General features: G+C 48.3%; 1 protein-coding gene and 1 long non-coding RNA gene across 7 annotated transcripts in view; one reads left to right on the top strand and one right to left on the bottom strand.

Annotated features, from left to right (window-relative positions):
• Window positions 1-1,162: 1,162 nt before the first annotated feature.
• DPP3 (dipeptidyl peptidase 3) overlaps window positions 1,163-20,486 on the top strand; it is a 30,483-nt gene continuing 11,159 nt past the window's right edge. The window contains exons 1-12 of one of the 6 annotated variants that reach the window (XM_081532115.1): window positions 1,163-1,197; window positions 2,306-2,580; window positions 10,368-10,457; window positions 11,050-11,187; window positions 11,767-11,841; window positions 12,696-12,789; window positions 16,677-16,807; window positions 16,916-17,046; window positions 17,127-17,185; window positions 19,443-19,637; window positions 19,845-19,957; window positions 20,303-20,395. In XM_081532115.1, the coding sequence (XP_081388241.1) occupies window positions 2,311-2,580; window positions 10,368-10,457; window positions 11,050-11,187; window positions 11,767-11,841; window positions 12,696-12,789; window positions 16,677-16,807; window positions 16,916-17,046; window positions 17,127-17,185; window positions 19,443-19,637; window positions 19,845-19,957; window positions 20,303-20,395 (1,389 nt within the window). In that variant the 5' untranslated portion in view covers window positions 1,163-1,197; window positions 2,306-2,310. Of the gene's footprint in view, window positions 1,427-2,302; window positions 2,581-10,367; window positions 10,458-11,049; window positions 11,188-11,766; window positions 11,842-12,695; window positions 12,790-16,676; window positions 16,808-16,915; window positions 17,047-17,126; window positions 17,186-19,442; window positions 19,638-19,844; window positions 19,958-20,302; window positions 20,396-20,486 lie in introns of all 6 variants that reach the window. The other 5 variants (XM_081532114.1, XM_081532113.1, XM_081532116.1 and 2 more) reach the window with 5 other exon arrangements.
• LOC145522898 (uncharacterized) lies at window positions 2,302-6,497 on the bottom strand. The gene is made up of 2 exons (XR_014066239.1): window positions 4,909-6,497; window positions 2,302-4,825 (listed from the first exon to the last, which is right to left on the bottom strand). It is a non-coding gene; the product is annotated as an uncharacterized LOC145522898 (long non-coding RNA).

Genomic DNA, 20,486 nt, shown 5'->3' with positions numbered 1-20,486 from the left:
AGCTGCTCTGGGCCTAGACACAGGTGTGGCAAAAACTGGCAAGGAGGGTGTGTGGATTTCAGGGTAGACCCTCTCCTCCACACTCTTCTGCACAGCACGAGGGGGCATCAACACTGTCAACACTTCCCTCAAGCTTACAACATCCCTTCAGTAAAGACCGGGATTTTTAGCCCGGTTTTCTGACTGAGGAAGTCAAGACTCAGAGAGGTAAACAGACTCATCTAAGGACACACAGCTACCAGGCAGTGGAGGCCCGCCTCAACGTTAGATGGCCTGGCTCTGCTCCATTTCCGATTTGGGACCCTCAAAATGTTCCCCACTTGGCCCAGGCCGGGCACTAGGCACTTCCACATGCCATTCCCCGACCCAGCCGATCCTCTTGTGAGTTTCAACAGACATGCAGGTTCGGCTCTGCCCTGGGCAGCCTTCTGAGGTCGCGGCCGGCTTTCTCATCCATCCGGTACCTGGCAAGCACCCTGAAACTACCAGGCCCCTCGCCCCTTGTTCAGAAGAAACTGAGATGCGAAGATATGTAACTGCTGCCCCAGCCAGGCCCATGGCGAATCGGAGAGGGTACAGGGCAACACTTGGGGGCGTTTCTCCACGCCTCCCCCTCCCCCACCCCGACCCGCACGGTGGGACCATCTCAGCCCCGGCTGGAGCCCGCTGGACTGTAGCCTCGACTTCCTAAACGGAGGGCTTTGCAGTCTCATCACTACCCGTGGTCCTAGAGACCACGGAGGAACGATGCGGGCTCCTATACCCAAACTGAAGTCGGGGGACTCAGAAAAATTCCAAAGGAGAGCGGGGGTCAGGATTGTGCGGGGGTTATCCCCGGTGCTCCGTTCGTAACAGCCACGCTGCCCCGCCTAGATTCGGGGTACCTTGTCTGCGCCGTCTGTTCGGACTAGGCCAGGGCCAGGCTGAACACGGAGGTTTCTGACCCCCGCGCGTGTACTGTCTGCGGACAAAAGGCCAAGGCCGCAGGGGCCATTCCGCTCACCACCCCCGTAGCGCCTGGGGGCGGGGGGCCGGCGTGCCGGCGGAGCCCGGCTCAGAGCCCCTATTGGCTGGAGGCGATGCCCGTCCGGGACCCGAGGCTCAGCAATTGGCTGATGGAGGCGGAGTTGGCGGAGCCCCAATGAATGGGGGAGCCGGAAGCAGGAAGTGAGTGTGCGATCGGAGCAGCTGCTGCAGGTGAGGCGCGGCGACCGGGTTTTGGGGTCACCATGTGTCATCCTCGGGGGACAGGGCGCGTCTGGGCCGAGCTCAAGATCATTCCCTTTCTGCCCCCCCCTTCATCGCGGCCCCGAAGCCAAGGATCGCTCCGGACAGCAAAGGGTTAACGTCCCTTTCGGAACCCAGGGGCTTGTGCCATTTGGGAGCAGCTTCGGGAGTGGCGGGGGAGGTTGGAAACTCTTTCAGAGTGAGAGAGGGCGTTGTGAATACTCTGGGTTGGGAGACACCCAGGTCCTAACCAGGCAGCAAGACTTTCGATAAGCTGCTTGGCGTCTCTAAGCCTCAGTCTCCCTATCTGTAAAATGAGTTTTCTCTCAGCTCTGAGCTTCTGCAGCTAGGGAGGGTCCCCTGGCTGAGCACAGGGAGAGGGCAGGGGGATGAGAGTGGGACAGATCCTGCCAGCAGTGAGAACTCAAGAGTACAGGGAAAATCTTGTACTGCTGTAGGTACCTTCTGTCGATCAGGGTGACCTTGTGACCTCATCTAATTTGCATAGCCACCCAGTGAGGTTGGGGTTATTATCAGAGGCTGTCTTCTAGAGGTAGAAAAGTAAAACTGACTTGACATTTGGAGTCTGGAGCTGAGCCAGTCTTGGAACCTGGGTCTTCCAGCTGGGACTCTGTCCCTGTGAACACAGTGGTGGGCAGAATCGAAGAACATGCAGGATAATTCTGAAGGGGAGGCTAGGAAATCAGAGAGGGAAGAGGGGTGACCATGGAGAGGGGCCTGGGAGCCCAGAGATGCAGAATCTCGCTTCTGACCCCTCTCTTGTGTTATTAGGCAAAGCACCCCGCCTCCCTGGCCCTGGTTTCCCCATCTGTAATACTAGGTAGTTGGATTCAGTCTTTAAGTTTGGGAGGCCACAGGCCAAATATTGCCTGCCAGAATATTGTGTAATCTTCTGGGATGAGTCACCTAACCATCTCTGGGTCTCACTTGGAATATCTGGTGCCTGGGTGCAGTGGTATTCCCTTCCTCATTCAGACCTTGAGTGTGCAAACTCAGATGTACATGCTGTTGGTGTGGGGTAAATGATGCCTGTGATCACAGTGATGGTTCTCAGCAGGGCCCATGGCGGACACCCAGTACATTCTCCCCAATGACATCGGCGTGTCAAGCTTGGACTGCCGCGAGGCCTTCCGCCTGCTGTCGTCCACAGAGCGTCTCTATGCCCACTACCTGTCACGGGCTGCTTGGTATGGAGGCCTGGCAGTGCTGCTGCAGACCTCCCCTGAGGCCCCCTACATCTATGCCCTGCTCAGCCGCCTCTTCCGTGCCCAGGATCCCGACCAGCTGCGCCGGCATGCCCTGGCCGAGGGCCTCACTGAGGAGGAATATCAGGTTAGTTCTCTCAGGCCAACCTGCATTCTGGGTGTGAGGGGCCAGGAAGCAGGGGTCCAATGGACTCTCTGTCTCTCTCTGGATTAGATCAAAGGTTTTAAACACAGGGACAGCCCCTCCTGGAGTCTCAGTCTTCTCATCTACAAAATATGCCTGAGGTTTGTCTGTACCTCTTAGGGTTGTGGCCCCCTAATGAGATAAATGATGGCTGTTGTGATGAGCACAAGAGCTGTGGAGTAGAGGAAACAGCTGTGGAGTTTCCGAGATGGTAGAGGAGTGAGTCCAGTGTAGGAATCAGGAGGTCTGAGTTCTAGACCAGATCTTCCTCTACCATGTTGGGTGTCCCTGGGCAGAATGTTCTGCCTGACATCTTGCTTTTATCTGGTCTGCGGGTCTGTTGGCCAAGGAATACATTAATGCATTCTTAATGCCTTCATTGCAGAAAGGCACAAAATAAAACACGAAGATCATTTTTTCTCAATGCCTAGCTGAGAGGTAACCACCAAAGATGGTGGGGCGTATAGCCTTTTCAGTCCTCTGTCTATACTGCATACCTGTACAAGTAGAGATGCACATGTGTTAGTTGCTTATTTTCTCTTTCATGTATGAGATCACATTCTATAGATTCTTATGAGTTCTGCTCTTTTTCACTGAACACTATGTCTTGGAGAACTTCCATGGGGTACATAGAAATCCACCTAGTTTTCTTTTATTGACTGTGAAGCATTCCACAGCTTTGTATGCTGTATTGTGATTCTTACAAACAAGACAATACGCATCCTTAAGCATGTGTGTGACTAGGATCTATTTTTAGAAGCAGAATTGCTGGATCAAAGGCTCTGTACATTGACAGTTGTCAGTTGTCTAGTGTTGTTAAATCATTTTCTGAAAAACTTCTCCAAGAATGTATGAGGATACAGTTTTTCTATATGTAAAATAAAGGGGTTAGATTGCTTATCTCTGTGCTGAGGCCCAGGCTGTTTCTTCTACTTTTTTTTTGAACTTTGAGTAATCACAACCCATCTCTAGGCCTTGATTTCCTCATTAAAAGAGAGAATAGCTGGGAAAGTTAATGGAAAAGTGCTACCCAAGTATCCACTATTTGCAATGGGATTGTTTTGTTTGGAAGTAGCAGAAACCCACCTCAAATTGGCTTAAATGAGAAAAAAAAATCATAACTCCCAGTTTTCTGGTCTGGCATGTTGGGAGCTTAGATGTTGCCTATCTCTTCTAACAAGTAGAAAGCTAAAGAAATTGAAAAATCAATATCTCTTCTTAGATCCTTAAGAGAAGTGAGGTTCTAGAGCAAACGGCAGCCCCCAAAATTGGAGAAACAGACAGGCAGGTACAGAGAGTCACAACTTACCAGAGCAGAAACTCATGAACAGAAACCTCCATGTAACCAGTGCTGGGGTAGGAAAATCTGAACAGTAATTGATGAATTGCTAAAGGCTCAGTGTGGACAATTCTGAGAGTTAAAAACTCCAGGGGGAACTAGACATAAGGGGGTCCCCACACTTTGGGGGGTTTTACCTTCAGGAGCTTCACCTGGTTCTCACGGTGAATTTCAGAGAAAAAAATCCCTCTTGCTTCTGGCAGAGGGAGGTGAGAAGGAGCCATTTTAAAAATATGCTAGAGCATTCTGTTCTTCTTAACATGATCTGCCTTCAGGAGAAACTATTTAACCAGAACCAAACCTGTTAGAGTTTTATTGGAGCCTAACTGATCTGGAAGAAGGGAAATACACAGCTCCAGACAGCTCTGACCATCTGGTCCCATCTAAAAGGAGTGGTGGGAATATGGGGCTGAGAACAACATGTCAAGTTCAAAGTCCAGCAGCAAAGGCTCACTAAAATCATGGGACTCTAGAACACTTCCCCTGCCACCATTCCTTACCATCCCACTACTAAAGGCCTGTTTACGACAGTTCCTTTTACCCAGCACATCATGTCTGACTATCAAGAAAAAAATTACAAGACATTCTTAAAGGCAGAAAACACAGCTTGAAGAGACAGAGCAAGTATCAGAACCAGACTCAGATACGGCAGGGATGTTGGACTCATCAAACCAGAAGTTAAAACAACTCTGACTAATATTCTAAGGGCTCTAATGGATAAAGTAGACAGCATGTAAGAACAGATGGGCAATTTGGGATTAACATATATACAGTACTATTTATAAAATAGGTAAATAACAAAGACATGCTATATAGCACAGGAAACTATACTCTGTATCTTATAATAACCTATAATGGAAAAGAGTCTGAGAAAGAAATAACAAAGACATGCTATATAGCACAGGAAACTATACTCTGTATCTTATAATAACCTATAATGGAAAAGAGTCTGAGAAAGAGTCTAAAAAAATACTAGAAGTCAAAAAATATTACCAGAAAGGAAGGGCACTTTTGGTGGGCTTATTAGTAGACTTGACACAGCAGAAGAAAGAATCTCTGAGCTTGAGGATATCTCAATAGAAACCTCCAAAATTGAAAAGCAAAGTGAAAAAAGACTGAAGAAAACAAAACAGGACATCCAAGAACCATGGGGCAACTATAAGGAATGTACCATGTATATAGTGGTAAAACCAGAAGAAGAAAGAAAAAAACAGAAGAAATATCTGAAATAGTAATGACTGAGAACGTCCCCAAAGTGATGTCAGATACCAAACCACAGATCCAGGAAGTTCAGAGAACAACACTGAATAGGATACTAAACGCAAAACAAAAAAGAAGCAAACAAAACCTCCGTAATAGGCATATCATGTTTAAACTACAGAAAATCAAAGAGAAAGAAAAAAATCAAAGAGAAAGAAAGAACCCAGACGGGGGGAAAAAAAAAAAATCTACAGAGGAACAAAGATAAGAATTACATCTAATCTTTCAGAAATCTTGCAAGCAAGAAGAGTAGACTGAAATATTTATAGTGTTGAGATAAAAAGCCACCAATCTAGAATTGTATGCCCTGTGAAATTACCCTTTAAAGTGTAGTGGAAATAAAGACTTTCTCAGACAAACAAAAATTGAGGGACTGTGTTGCCAATAGACCTGCTTTGCAGGAAATGTTAAAAAAAGTTCTCTAGAGAGAAGGGAAATGATATAGGTCAGAAACTCAGATGTACATTAAAAAAGAAAGGAAAAGCTGTGGTGAAGGGATAAGTGAAGGTAAAATAAAAACTTTTATTTTTCTTATTCTTAACTGATCTAAGAGATACGTTTGTCCAAAATAATAATAGCAGCAATATATCCAACTATGTGTGCTTATGTACAAGTGAGATGAATGACAGCAGTGATATGAGGGAGGGAAGGCAAGAATTAGGATTATTTAGTTATTGAAGCGACTTAGCAGCAGTTATTATAAAGTACTCAAACTCCCCATGAAATGGACTTGGATTAGTTGTAAATATACGTTGCAGACTCAACCACTAAAATGTCTATTGCAAAGTCAACCACTAAAAAAAATAAAATAAGAAGTACAATTGATACGCTAAGAAAGGAGAGAAAATGAAATTGTATACAAGGCTAAGTTACAACCACCGAGGTAGAAAAAGAATGGAAAACAGGTGCCAGCATGGCTGGGTTCTGGTGACACTCCTCTTTTGGACTGCAGATTGCTGCCTTCTCACTGTGTTTTCACATGGTGGATCATATGAGCTAGCTACCTGGGGTCTATTTTGTAAGGGCATTAATCTCAATGAGGAGGGCTTTGCCCTCATTCATGATCTAATCTCCTCCCAAAGGTTCCCTCTCTTAATAGCCATCACCTTGGAGGTTAGGTTTCAGCATACTGATTTTGGAAGGACACAAACATTCAGATCATAGCAATCAATAAACCTCTAGCTAGACTAAGAAAAAAGGTGACAGGTCACAAACTACTAATATCGAGAATGAAAGAAGGAAAAAATAAAAAGAAATTAAAGAAGGGCTATCACTACAAATTCATGGGCAGTGAATATTCATGGGCAGTATCCTTCAAATGATAATCAAAGAATACCCTAGAAAAGTTTGTATGCACAAATTTGATACCCTGTATGAAATGGACCAATTCCTTGAAAGACAGTCTGCTAAAACTCACACAAGAAGAAATAAATAATCTGCAAAGCCTATATCAAAGAAATAGAATCAATAATTAATAAACACCCTTCCAAAACAGAAAACATCAAGCCAAGATAAGTTCACTACTAAACATTTAAGGGTGACATTATACCAGTTCTCTACAATCTTTCAGGAGAGAAAAGCAAAGGGAATACTTTCTAACTCATCTGTGAGGCCAGTGTTACCCTAACACCAAAATCAGACAAAGATTACAATGAAAGAAAAGAAAACTACAGACCAATATGTCTCAAGACCATAGATGCAAAAGTCCTCAACAAAATAGTAAATTGAATCCAACAATATATAAGAAGAATTATGCACCATAACCAAGTGGGATTTATCCCAGGTATGCCAATCTGGTTCAACATTCAAAAATCAATAAATGTAAATCATCACGTCAATACACTAAAGAAGAAAAATCACACAATCATATCAATAGATGCAGAAGAAGAAGCATTTGGCATTTGGCAAATTCTAACCACCCCACTCCAGTAATCTTGCCTGGAAAATCCCGTGGACAGAGGAGCCTGGTAGGCTGCAGTCCATGGGGTCCCTAAGAGTTGGACACGACTGAGTGACTTCACTTTCACTTTCATGCACTGGAGAAGGAAATGGCAATCCACTCCAGTGTTCTTGCCTGGAGAATCCCAGGGACTGGGGAGCCTGGTGGGCTGCCGTCTATGGGGTCTCAAAGAGTCAGACACGACTGAAGCAACTTAGCAGCAGCAGCAGCAACACCCATTCATGATTTAAAAAAAAAACCCTGTAACTAGAAATCTTAGAGTTAATATATTTAATGGTGAAAAACTTGCCCACCAACATCAGTAATAAAGCAAGGATCTCCCCTCTCACCACTACTTTTCAATGTTGTGCTGGAAATTCTAACTAATGCAATAAGACAAGAAAAAGAAATTACAGGTATACATATTGTAAAGGAAGACATAATACTGTCTTTGTTCACAGATTACATGATTATTTAAGTGGAAAATCTGAAAGAATCAGCAAAAACTCCTAGAACACATAAGTGATTATAGCAAGGTTGCAGGATGCAAAGTTAATACATGAAAGTCAATTGCTTTCCTATATTCCAGCAATGAAAATGTAGAATTTGAAATTAAGACACAATTCCATTTACAACAGCACCCTAAAAAGTTGAAATAGTCATAAATCTATCAATATGTAGAAGACTTATATGCAGAAAACTATAAAACTCTGATGAAAAATATCAAAGAAGAACTAAATAAATGGAGAGATAGTCCATGTTCATGGATAGAAAGATCCAATATTGTCAAGATATGACTTCTTCCCAACTGTATCTATAAATTCAATGCAATCTCAGTCAAAATCCCAGTGAGTTGTTTTGTGGATACCGACAAACTGATTTGAAAGTTAATACGGAGAGGCATAAGACTCAGAATAGTCAATACAATAATGAAGGAGAAGAACAAAGTTGAAGGACTGATGCTACTCTAATTCAAGACTTACTATGAAGCTACAGTAATCAGGACAGTCTTCTGTTGGCAAAATAATAGACAATAGATCAGTGCAATAGAATAGAGAATCTAGAAACAGACCCCCACAAATATAGTGAACAAATCTTTGACAAAGAGCAAAGGTAATATAATGAAACAAATATAGTCTTTACAATAGATGGTAAAAAAAAAAAAAAATCTAGACACAGATCTTAATCCTTCACAAAAATTAACTCAAAATGAATCACAGTCTTAAATACAAAACTAAAACTCCCAGAAAATAACATAGGAGAAAATTTAGATGACCTTGGGTATGCAGTTGACATTTTAGTTATAACACCAAGCATGATCCATGATAGAAATAACTGATAAGCTGAACTTATTAAAATTAAAGTTTTCTTGACACCACCCTTATGGCATGTGGGATCTTAGTTCCTCGACCAGGGATTGAACCCATGCCCCCTGCAATGGAAACACAGAGTTTAACCACTGGACCTCCAAAGAAGTCCCTAAAATTTAAGTTTTATGCTCTGTGTAAGACACTGTCAAGAGAATGAAAAGATAAGTCATGAATGAGAGAAAATGTTTGCAAAAGATATATCTGATAAAGATGTCCTTTGGTAGCTGAATCAATAAACAAACTGTGGTATATCAGACAATGGAACATTAGTGCTAAAAAGGAGTGAGCTATTAAGCCATGAAAAGACACGGAGAAAGTTAAATGGATATTACTGGGTGAAAGAAACCATCACAAAAGGGGTACATACTATATGATTCCAGCTATGTGGAAAAGGCAAAACTGTGCAGCTAGTAAGAAGATGGGTAGTTGCCAGGCACTGGGAGAGAGGATAGAGCACAGAGGATTTTTCAGACAGTGAAACTGCCCTGTATACTACAGAGTAGCGTATCATGTATAATGGCAATACTCCTACCCCTGGAGTTGGGGAAGGGAGATTTCGCCCCATCCCAAAAGGAAGCTGTGAGGCCATACTGCCAGAGGAAGGGAGAGTAGATTTGGAGCCTGCAAAAGCCGTAGAGTCGTCAACCAAGGCCCCTCCATCCCTAACATTTTGATGCCTCCAGCGCCGGCTGCCTATCATATGGGGGCTAAGGACAGGCTTCCTACAGGAGGTGGTGTCTGCCCTGGGCCTTCAAAGTCAGATGAGATACAGGTGGCTGAGAGGGATGTCTTTATACATCTATCCAAACCCATAGAATATACAATGCCAAGAGTGGTCCCTAATGTAAACTATGATCTTTGGGTGATGAGGTGCCAAGGTACATTCCTCAACTGTAAGAAATGTACAGACTAGTGAAGAATATTAACCAGGTGGAGGCTGTGCCTGGTGGTGGGGTGGCGGGGTAGGGGGGAGCACTTTGGAGTAATCTCTACTTTCCACTCAATTTTGCTGTGAACCTCAAACTATTCTATAGAATAAAGTCAGTTTTTAAAAGAGAGAATTATGGGCTCACATAATTGAAAAGTCCAGGGCTAGGGAGGCTTCAGTCATGGCTGGATTCAAAGATTCGGGGATACCATTGCAACGCAGTCTTCATCGCTCAGCTTTGCTTTCTTTTGTCACCTTAGTAGGGGAGCTCTAGGGGCTTCGGACTTGGTGATTCCTGGTATGAAACAGTAGCTCTTCGCCGCTGGGAAAATTTCCTGGTCAGGCTCTGGCTGGCCAGCTTGGGCCTGTGCCTACCCCTGGAGTTGGGGAAGGGAGATTTCGCCCCATCCCAAAAGGAAGCTGTGAGGCCATACTGCCAGAGGAAGGGAGAGTAGATTTGGAGCCTGCAAAAGCTGTAGAGTCATCAACCAAGGCCCCTCTATCCCTAACATTTTGATGCCTCCAGTGCCGGCTGCCTATCATATGGGGGCTAAGGACAGGCTTCCTACAGGAGGTGGTGTCTGCCCTGGGCCTTCAAAGTCAGATGAGATGCAGGTGGCTGAGAGGGTGCTGATATGAAGGGAACAAGGTGAATGAGGGCTTGGATGTATCAATATTTGGAAGCTGTTGAGAAGACCTGTTTGGCTGGACCATGGGTGTGTGAAGATTGGGCCAGACTGAAAGCAGCCCAGACTGGCACCTCCTGGGATGTGGGTCCTGCCCCCTAGATCTCCCCACCTCACCCATACAGCTTCCTCTGGGGTGTTAACATCCCAAAAGGGAACCTCCGTGGGGTGGGCAGGCTGCATTTCCTCTGACGCTCCCTTCCCCCAGGCGTTCCTGGTCTACGCCGCAGGCGTCTACTCCAACATGGGCAACTACAAGTCCTTTGGCGACACCAAGTTTGTTCCCAACCTGCCCAAGGTGAGCTGAGGAGGGCTGGGGAAGGTGGGCAGTTTGGGGCTGGTGGGGTAGAGTGGGGAATGCAGCAGATGGAGCTGCCGTGGGAGGCAGGCTTCAACCTTGTCACCACCATGCCGCACAGCCTTGGGTCAGCCACCCTCCCGGGTGCTGCAGCGACCTCCCGACCATGTCGACCCGAGGGACGCATGAAGGGAGGCTGTGGAAGGGTTCTGAGCACCGTTCGGTGCTGCAGAGATGGAGCCTGTTGGTCACCCCTGGAGACAGCAGAGGGGAGTGGATACAGGGAGTCCTCTGGACCGCAGGGCTCGGGCCCTTCTGGGGCAGACCCAGCTCTTACACCAGGGCTCTCAGTCCCTACTCTGCACATGACTGGCCTGATGATCTTGTTGAAATACAGCCTCTGACCCAGCTGGCTTGAGCAGGCAGGTATGAGGTTCTGCTTTTCTCCAGCGAGGTCGATGCTGTCAGTCTGTTGACCACCCTCTGAGCCAGAAGGTCTTAGACTATGGGAGAAGAGCTTGGAGGTGGCTGGGGGGCTCCGGGAGGCAGGTTGGGTGGTGCAGCCAGGCCAAGGACCTCCCTTCCCCTGCAGGAGAAGCTGGAACGTGTGATCCTGGGGAGTGAGGCTGCGCAGCAGCACCCGGAAGAAGTCAGGGGTCTCTGGCAGACCTGCGGGGAGCTCATGTTCTCGCTGGAATTGAGGCTTCGACATCTCGGGCTGGGGAAGGAGGTGAGGCCCCAGCTGCGCTGGGGGGTGGAGGGCATCACTGAGGGCCGCCTGGCCTGGAGGGAGGGGCACCCGATGGGGAGACAGTGGGCTGTCCGTCATCCCTGAGGCCAAGCTGCTGTCCATGGTGGGTCTCAGCGTCGTCCTCAGCGGGTTGGATGGAATGCTTTCTGAACACCCTCCCAGTTCTGACATCCTGGGATGCTGTGTGCCAGGAGGAGGGAAGGAGAGATGAGCTGAGAGCTGGAGGGAGCTGGGGGCGGGGGGATGGAAAGGAGGGGGTCCAAGCTTCCCACATCTGGAGGCTGCTTAGGAGTCACGTGGGGTGAGGGTCGCAGCGAACCTTAGGGGTGGATCTGTGAGAGGCTGGTGCAGAGCTGTACGAGGGCTGGGGATGGCCCTGGGTGCTGCTGTGTTCCAATTTTCTTCCCCTGGAAAGAGATGGAGAAGGACCTCGGAGGCTGCTGAGAGGAGGTGCAGGAAGCCTGAGGCTGGAGAGGGCGGCCAGAAAGGAATTTACCAGTTGCCCCTGCAGCTCTAACCTCAGCAACTCATATTTCCCCTCTGCCCCTTCCCCGACAGGGCATCACCACCTATTTCTCTGGGAACTGTACCATGGAAGATGCCAAACTAGCCCAAGACTTTCTGGACTCACAGGTTTGGGGGATGGGCAACTCGGGGTAGTGGTTTGTTGGCGTCCCCTTGGCACTGGCGCCCACTCCCAGGTCTCAGCCTGAGCCCAGACGCACAGGCATCGTGGGTCCTTGAGGTGGAGAAGACGAGGGAATCCTTGTCTAAGGGTCAGCATGAGTGCCCTGATGGAGCCGCCCCCACTGCACCTCAGGCTGAAGGGCGTTGTGACTGCCTCAGGGAAGGAGGACACAGAATATCAGAGCTGCTTCAACTGGGCTCTGGTGGCCGTGTGTCAGTTTCACCTCCCAGCTCAGCCACTCGGTGACATCCCTTATCTGTGGCTTGAGGTCTGCCTCCTATAGGCCAGATTGGCTGAGGTCATGAAGTGTCTGGCAGGTGTGATTGTGCATGCGTATGTGTGTACTCAGTCAGGTCCAACTCTTTGTGAGCCTGTGGACTGTAGCCTACCAGGCTCCTCTCTCTATGGAATTATCCAGGCAAGAATATTGAGGTGGGTTGCCATCTCCTACTCCAAAGGATCTTCCCAACCTAGAGGTCAAACCTGCATCTCCTGTGTCTCCTGCATTGGCAGGTAGATTCTTTACCACCGAGCCACCTGGGAAGCCCACTGTCTGGCACAGCACTTAGTAAAAGTGCTGTGTACTGAGTACTCAGTGTACTGAACCGAGCAGGAGTCTGCCCTGGCCCACCCACCCTGCTCCCTTCCCTTCCGGAAGACTCTGGCTGGTCCCCCAGAGGCCTGGCCCGCTTTGCTTCTGTATCTTCTCTCCTGGGTGTGCCCACTTTCCCTCCCTCCCTCCCACCCCACTGCCCACTCTGGATTTACTCTCCCCCAAACCCTGCCCTGTCTTTTCCAGAACCTCAGTGCCTACAACACACGGCTCTTCAAGGAGGTTGGCCAGGACGGGAAGCCGAGCTACGAGGTGCGGTTGGCTTCTGTGCTGGGCACAGGTGAGCTCACGCCCCCAACTTCTTCTCCCTCTTCAGTGTTCCTGGACCAGCGTGGACGGGGCAGGAACCCAGGACAGGGGTTAGCTGCCTGCAATAGTCACAGGGAGTAACAACAGTCGTACTAGCTATGGCGGATGTCGATGGAGGCTTACTTGGTGCCGAGCCCTGTGCCATGCTCAGCATATGGTGTTTCTAGAGGTGAGCACCCCTAGCCCTGGAGCTGGTGGTGATGTAAAGCTAGGGGAGACCCTAGGGCAGAGGAAGGGCCTTGTTCCACTGGTGAATGTCACTGTGGCAAGCCTCTGATAGGAGCCACATGTTGGCCGTGGTCCCCATCCTCCAGGGGGTGGTGCAGAAGATAACAGTTCATGTAAACAATGGAAATAGAGGCTGGACCACATGTCTCATGATGGCCTAGAGGAGAAATCCAAACTGCACATCAATGAAGGCTTAATGGAAAAGGTGTCCTGGAGGTTGGGGAGAATATAGAAAGGTGGGGGTGGTGAACTTGCTGAAAGGTTGTTGCTGAGCTGTGAAAGACGCCGGGATTCTTGGCCTCTGGTGAGGAATTTAATCTGGGACCAGAGATGAGGCTCAATCACTCAGAGCTTCTGTGTAATCAAGTTTTATTCAAGTATAAGACAGATAGAGAAAGCTTCTACATAGACATGAGAAGCAGGCAGAAAGAGTGCCCCCCTGCTAATCTTTAGCTGGATGTTATAAAGCTAATAGCAGTCTCCTAATTAGAGAAAGGAAATGTCTCAAAACTCAGAGACTGGCAGCAGGCCCCTTACCCACAACATGCATTTTGAGATAACATTGGCACAGAGTGAGTTGTCCCGGGCCATAAAATGATTGACATGAATCTTGAAGAAAGGCAGATTTCCAAGCAAATACATAGTTTCGTTAACATAGATTAGGAGAACAATGTATGAGTATAACATACTGGTTTGTCAAGTCAGTTCTGAGCCTTTAGGTGAAACCGACTTGAAGACAGAGTCTAGGGTAAATACATAGTACATTAACATAGCTTAAGACAAACATTTCCATAAGAAAAATGCATTGGTTAGCTCAAGGTTTGAGAACAGTTGAGTTCAGGTGGAACCAGGTGTCATTATGGCAACACAGAATTTTAGAAGAAACCTCTTTTTAAATTTGTATAGAGAAGGGGAAAAAATATAACACTAATTTGTTTCCTCCTGCTGCTTGAGAGAGATAAAAAATGTGACACTTCCAGCCTAGTTCCTCCATTTGGAGACCTCTGGCCTTCCTGCTTGTTACCCTCTCGTTGCTAAACCCTGCTTCCTAAATATCTCTCAAAGTACCTTCAGGGTAAAGCTCAGATTCACTTCTAAAGGCTCCATCATTTGGAATTTCTTGGTTGTAAGTGAAAAAACCTATTTGCCTAAAGCAAAAGGGGACTTTATAGGCTTGAGTAATTAAGAAGCCCAGAATAGAAGGGCTTCAGGCACAGCTGGATCCAGTTGCTCAGATAGCGTTCTCAGAAATTTTTCTCTCTGTCTCTTGGCTCAACTTGCTTTGACTTTATCCATAGTAGGCTGCTCCCACAGAGCCTGATAACCACTAGCCTGGCCATTCCAGCAAAAGAGGGCCTTTTTCTCCAAGAAGTAGTGTCTGAAGGTCTGGAAGTGGCTCAAGTTTCTCTGTTTTAGGTCTCCCATTTATATGAACCAATCCTTGTGGTTAAGGGACCGGTCTCTGATTGTCTAGACCTGGTTCCAAGCCTACTTCACAGTCAGGTGATAAGGTCAGTTCCTCCCACTGCCTGGACTCAGGGTGGTTGTGGGGGGTAGGTCCCAAAGGAAAACTGGAGTCTGTTACCAGGTGAGGGGGATATGGATGCAGTGTTGAGACATGCATCCAGGCCTCTATGAGGACCTATGTAATCTGGCCCTCCCTTCCCCAACTACCTCCCACCTCCTAGCCCCCACCCTCCCACTTAGACGCTGGGCCACAGCCATGCTCAGCAGCTTCCAGTTTCCTGAAAACCCCATGTTCTCACCTACCCACTCCAGGCCTCTGCACAGTCTGTTCCCTGTCCCCCCCCAGAATGTCTCCTCCCCCTCCGATGAGCACCCACTCGTCCTGGAGGCCAGGCTTGGACCTCACCTCCCCAGGACCTTTCCCTGTCTTCTCATGGGCTCTTTGCCCATCAGCACACCCAGTAATTTTCAGTTATTTTTCTGTTGACTGCAAGCTCCTTGAGAAGAGGACCTTTGTGTTTCATTCACTGGTGTCTCCCCAGCAGCCAGGCCTTGGTAGAGCCTCAGATGCCAGGCAAATGAGGCCAGGTCGGGGACTGCACTCCTGGTAGAAGGAACAACATGAGCCAAAGCGAGGTGGTGGGAAAGTTGAGGGTTCAGCATGTATGTAGATCGACTTGACCAGGGCTGTCAAGTAAAATGCCTCACGTGGCATCTTCATACTGTTCATGGCAGCCGCACTCCAGAGTGAACATGCCAAGAGAGCCAGGCAGAAGCTGTGTTGCCTTCTACGACCTGGCCCTTGGCAGCCACACAGTGTCACTTCTGCTGTAGTCACAAGCCTGCCTGCCCGCCTTCAAGAGGAGGAAATAAAGCCCCCACCTTATGATGAGAGAAGTCACATCAGGAGATAGGAAATATTGTGGCCATATATGGCCATATATATATAATTTATATTTAAAAATACAATCTAGAAGCATATCTCACATTGGAAGATAGGAATATATCTCACGTCGGGAGACAGGAAATACTGTGGCCATATATATATAAATATATATTTTAAAATATAATCTAGAAGCATGTTATATGGATCAGAGATAACAGGCAAGATATAACAGTATTAATATCCCATTGCTTCTCTAAAAAATAGCCACAAATGTAGCTGCATGAAAAACTCAAATTTAGGGACTTCCTTGGTGGTCCAGTCGTTAAGAATCCACCTTCCAATGCAGGGGACATGGGTTTGATTCCTGCTCGGAGAACTAAGATCCCACATGCTGCAGGGCAACTACGACTGCGTTCTGCAACGAAGACTGAGTACAGCCAAAATAAAAATAAAGTAAAAAATTAAAAAACCCCACAAATTTATTCTCTTATAGTTCTGGAGGTCCAAACTGGAGTCTCTTCTAGGGAAATCTGCTTCCCTGCCTCTTTCAGCTTCTAGAAGCTGCCTGCATCCCTCGGCCCATGGCCCCTTCCTCACGTTTCGCCGCCTCATCCTTCCTTCTCTCATCACATCTCCTAGTTCCCTTCACCCTCTGGTCTCCTTCTTATAAGGACCCTTGTGATTATATCTAGGGTAGGGCTAGCTTTTTAAACACAACCTGCCACACTGGGTTTGAATTCGACTCTGCTACTTGCTGCTGTGTGACCTTCAAAAACTGACTTAACCTCTCCGTGCCTTAGTTGCCCCTTCTGTAGAAAAGAGATGATAATTTCCCTCTTCCCCACAGAGTTGATGTGAGGCTTCATTGAGTTAACACATAGAAATCACTTAAAACATTTCATGTTACAGAATATATATATGTTTAAAATATATATTTATTTGATCTTGCGAGGTCTTATTTGCGGCACTCGGGACCTTTCATCTTTGTTGAGCATGCCAGATCTTTAGTTGTAGCACGTGAACCCTTAGTTGTGGCACATGGGGTCTAGTTCCCTGATCAGGAATCGAACCCAGGCCCCCTGCATTGGGAGTGCAGAGTGTTAGCCATGGATCACCAGGGAAGTCTGCCATATATATTTTTGAAGATGAAAGTTTATAATTTCTGTGAGCAATGGGGAGCCATCAAGGATGTTAGAGTAAACGAATGTCACAGTGAGAAGCCTGCTGGGATGTCTCACACTCGCCTTTCCCCTGAGCAATGATCCTTCTTCCCTCAGAGCCTAACCTGGACTCCGAAATGACTTCCAAGCTGAAGAGCTACGAATTCCAGGGAAGCCATTTTCGGGTGACCCGCGGGGACTATGCCCCCATCCTCCAGAAGGTGGTGGAGCACCTGGAGAAAGCCAAGGTATGGGGGGGCTCGGGCTGAGGTGTGCCGCTCCCGGACCCTCTGGGCAGCAAAGGCGGGTACCGGGGGGGGGGGGCCTGAGGCTGACCAGCCCCTGCTCACCCCCAGGCGTATGCAGCCAACAGCCACCAGGAACAGATGCTGGCCCAGTACATAGAAAGCTTCACCCAGGGCTCCATCGAGGCCCACAAGAAGGGCTCTCGCTTCTGGATCCAGGACAAAGGCCCCATCGTGGAGAGGTGAGGCGCCAGCCTCCGTTCCGCCCCGCCCTGCCCCCTCCTGCCTGCCCTTCCTCCATCTCAGCCCTTCTCTCCCCCAGTTACATCGGGTTCATCGAGAGCTACCGAGACCCCTTTGGTTCCCGTGGAGAGTTTGAAGGTAACTTCTGGGAGGTGGGAGGTCAAAGTGAAACCCTTACCCCTTTCCCCTGATGACTCTCCCATAGTAGAGAGTCATGGCAGCAGCCATCGATGATTCGCCATGGACTGAACACCGACCTATCTTCGCTCATTTTGATAACCATCATCCTATGAGAATTTCCCTCCTCACTTCACAGATATGGGAACTGAGGCAGAGTTGGGGGGTGACCCACCCCAGGCACCTCGGCTCTGAGTCAGTTTGCCCGCTGCCCCCTGTGTCTGGTCCAGGCCCAGGCTCCAGATTTGTCACTTAACCCCACCTCTTGAGCCTCTATCACTCCTTTTCGGGTGTCATGGAAAGCGAGGTATTACATGCAGACAGCTCAGCACAGTGCCAGGCACATCAAGTGGTGCTGGGTCGATGGGAGCAGAATTAACACTGACTGTGAACGTGGCTGCTGTCATCCCAGGGCAGGTGACAGGCTGCCTCAGCCCTTGTGCCCAAGCCCAAGTCGCAGCAGCCTCAGTCTTGGAGGTTCCCCTTTGTACATAACTCATCATGATTATTAGAAAAGTAATCCATGTTCACGGTCAAAAATTATGAAAACACACACCAAAAATAATCAACTGTTACTGTACCCATCCCAAGATTAAAGTTTGGAATGTACTTTTTGTCTTTTGTTTTTATATAGAGCAATGCTTAGAAATGTATGTGTGTAATTTAAAAATCCATACTTGTAAGTAATTGGAAAAGTACAGTCGTGTGTAGGCTAAAATGTGAAATTCTTCTTTCACTACCTCTCCTATATCGCTCCCCTCCAAAGGTCACCAGAGTTCACAGTTGAGTACAGGTCCTTCTAGACCTTTATCTAAGCATTTACACACACATACATGTTCCTTTTAACTCATTTAGGTAAATGAGATTATATTCTGTATATTGTACTGTTACTTGCTTCTTTCACTTAGTCATGTATCTCGGATATCTTTTCCCATCAGTATATATAGAACTGCCACATTGTTTTAAATAGATGTACAGTATTCATAATATATCATAAATAATTTCCCATAACATTTGATATTGTACTCCATGTCCACCAGCTGCATGGTGTGCCATCACATAGCTGTCGCCTGATTTTTTAAATAATCCCCAGTTGTTGGGCATTTAGGTTGCTTTTCGTTCTTTGCTATTTCAATCATCCTTTCTTCCTGCCCTGGTGTGGTGGTTTCATCAGACAGAGTGAATCCAGATAGGGAGCCTTTGCCAAGCCCATCCCTTGGCCAGGCGCCGGTTGTCCCCTTCCTTAGTCTAGGTCAGGCCTCTCCAGGGTGTAGTCTATGCAGAGTTAGCAGGAATTATTCAGGGACTCCCCTGGTGGTCCAGTAGTTCAGACTCCATGCCTCTACTGCAGGGGGACATGGGTTTGATCCCTGGCCAGAGAACTAAGATCCTGCATGCTACAGCCAAAAAAAGAAGAAAGATTCGGTGTGGAGCAGTAAAGAGTCTCTGCTTGCAGGACTCTTCAGTATGTTTAATATGTGAATGTGCATTGACATCCTTTAAGAAGTTGGAGATAGAGTATATAATGTTGCCCAAGCTTCTTTGACTGAGGAGCTCTTTCTTTTTGAAGGCTCTCATAGAAAATGTGCTCTGTAGAGTACAATTTTGAAAATCCTGCTTTGAGCCAGGAACTCTTAACTGTATTAAATCTGAAAGGATCAGTCCCAGCCCTCCAGTGCAGCAGCCTCACTCACCACCACGTAAGCCAGGTGCTCAAGGCATGCAGGACAGCTCACAGTCCCCCCAAAAAGAAGGACATCTTTTTTGGTCACATAGTCCCTTCCACTGGGCATCTGATCCTTGATCCTTTCCCCATCACCCACTAGGTACTCCCCACATACTCCTTTAAGATCCATCTCAGGGCACTCCCTGGCAGTCCAGTGGGTTAGGACTCCATGCTTTCACTGCTGTGGCCCCTGATCGGGGAACTAAGATCCCACAAGCCACCTGGCATTGCCAAAAAATTTTTTAAGAAGTTTAAAAAGATCCATCTCAGGTGTTACTCAGCGAAGCCTTTTCTCTGTACCCTACTCTCTCCAAATCAGGGACCTCCATGAAGGCCAAGCGCAGGCCCAGGTTCTCCCGAGTGGCCAGCACGGGGTCAGTGCACACAGCAGGCAGCCAATGCCTGCATCATTGCTGGAGGGCTAGAGGAGTGGAGGAGGGTGTGGGATCCCCCCAAACCCTGCCCGCTCATAGCCCGCTCTCTTCCCCATAGGCTTCGTGGCCATGGTGAACAAGGCCATGAGTGCCAAGTTTGAGTGGCTGGTGGCAAGTGCGGAGCAGCTGCTGAAGGAGCTGCCATGGCCCCCAGCCTTTGAGAAGGACAAGTTCCTCACCCCTGACTTCACCTCCCTGGACGTTCTCACCTTCGCCGGCTCCGGCATTCCTGCCGGCATCAACATCCCCAACTGTGAGCTTCCCCGGGGGGTCTTGCCTGCCCCTCCATCCTCGCCTAAACATGACAGGGGCTCCCCAAACCCCCTAGAAGATGCCACTGAGAGTCGCCCCCTCCCCCTCCACACACTTGCCCTGGCCACACATCACCCTGCTCCTCGCCTGTGACCCTTGACCTTTGCCCTTGCCCTTTTCTCCCTGGTCCCCTTCCCACCTTCTCCAGATGACGACCTGAGGCAGACGGAAGGCTTTAAGAACGTGTCCCTGGGGAACGTGCTGGCCGTGGCCTATGCCACGCAGCGGGAGAAGCTCACCTTCCTGGAGGAGGAGGACAAGGTGGGCACTGGCGCGGGGTCTGGCCTGACCTCGCCTGACGCAGGAGGGCAGAACAGGCCAGAGCAGGGAAGAGGACGGGGCTTCAGGCCCGGCTCTGCTGCTTCCCCGCTGTGTGACCTCGGGTCTTTGGAGACTGTTTCCCCAGCCGGCAAACAGTGGAGAGAGCCCCTTCCTCGTGGGCTTTTGCCAGGATGAGATGGGCTCTGCAGTGCCCAGTGAGGGGCTGGCAGGTTGTAGACAGGTGTGTGCCTCACGATGGGCCCTCAGGCTGGCATGGGGGCTGTGGGCAGGCTGTGTGGCCGTGGTGGGGCAGTGGGCAGCGTGAGTCTCTGCTTGTCTTGGCAGGACCTGTACATCCGCTGGAAGGGACCCTCCTTTGACGTGCAGGTGGGGCTTCACGAGCTGCTGGGCCACGGCAGCGGCAAGCTCTTCGTGCAGGTAACAACTTGAGACCAGGGGCTTCCCTAGCGGTCCAGTGGCTAAGACTCTGCGTTCCTATTGCAGGGGCCCAGGTTCAATCCCTGGTCAG

The sequence above is a fragment of the Giraffa tippelskirchi genome, chromosome 10, assembly GCF_054371585.1.
Source record: "Giraffa tippelskirchi isolate mGirTip1 chromosome 10, T2T-mGirTip1v1.2.pri, whole genome shotgun sequence".
Lineage (NCBI taxonomy): Eukaryota > Metazoa > Chordata > Mammalia > Artiodactyla > Giraffidae > Giraffa > Giraffa tippelskirchi.
Note: the sequence above shows the minus strand (reverse complement) of the source record. Positions and strands in the feature narration are given on the sequence as shown.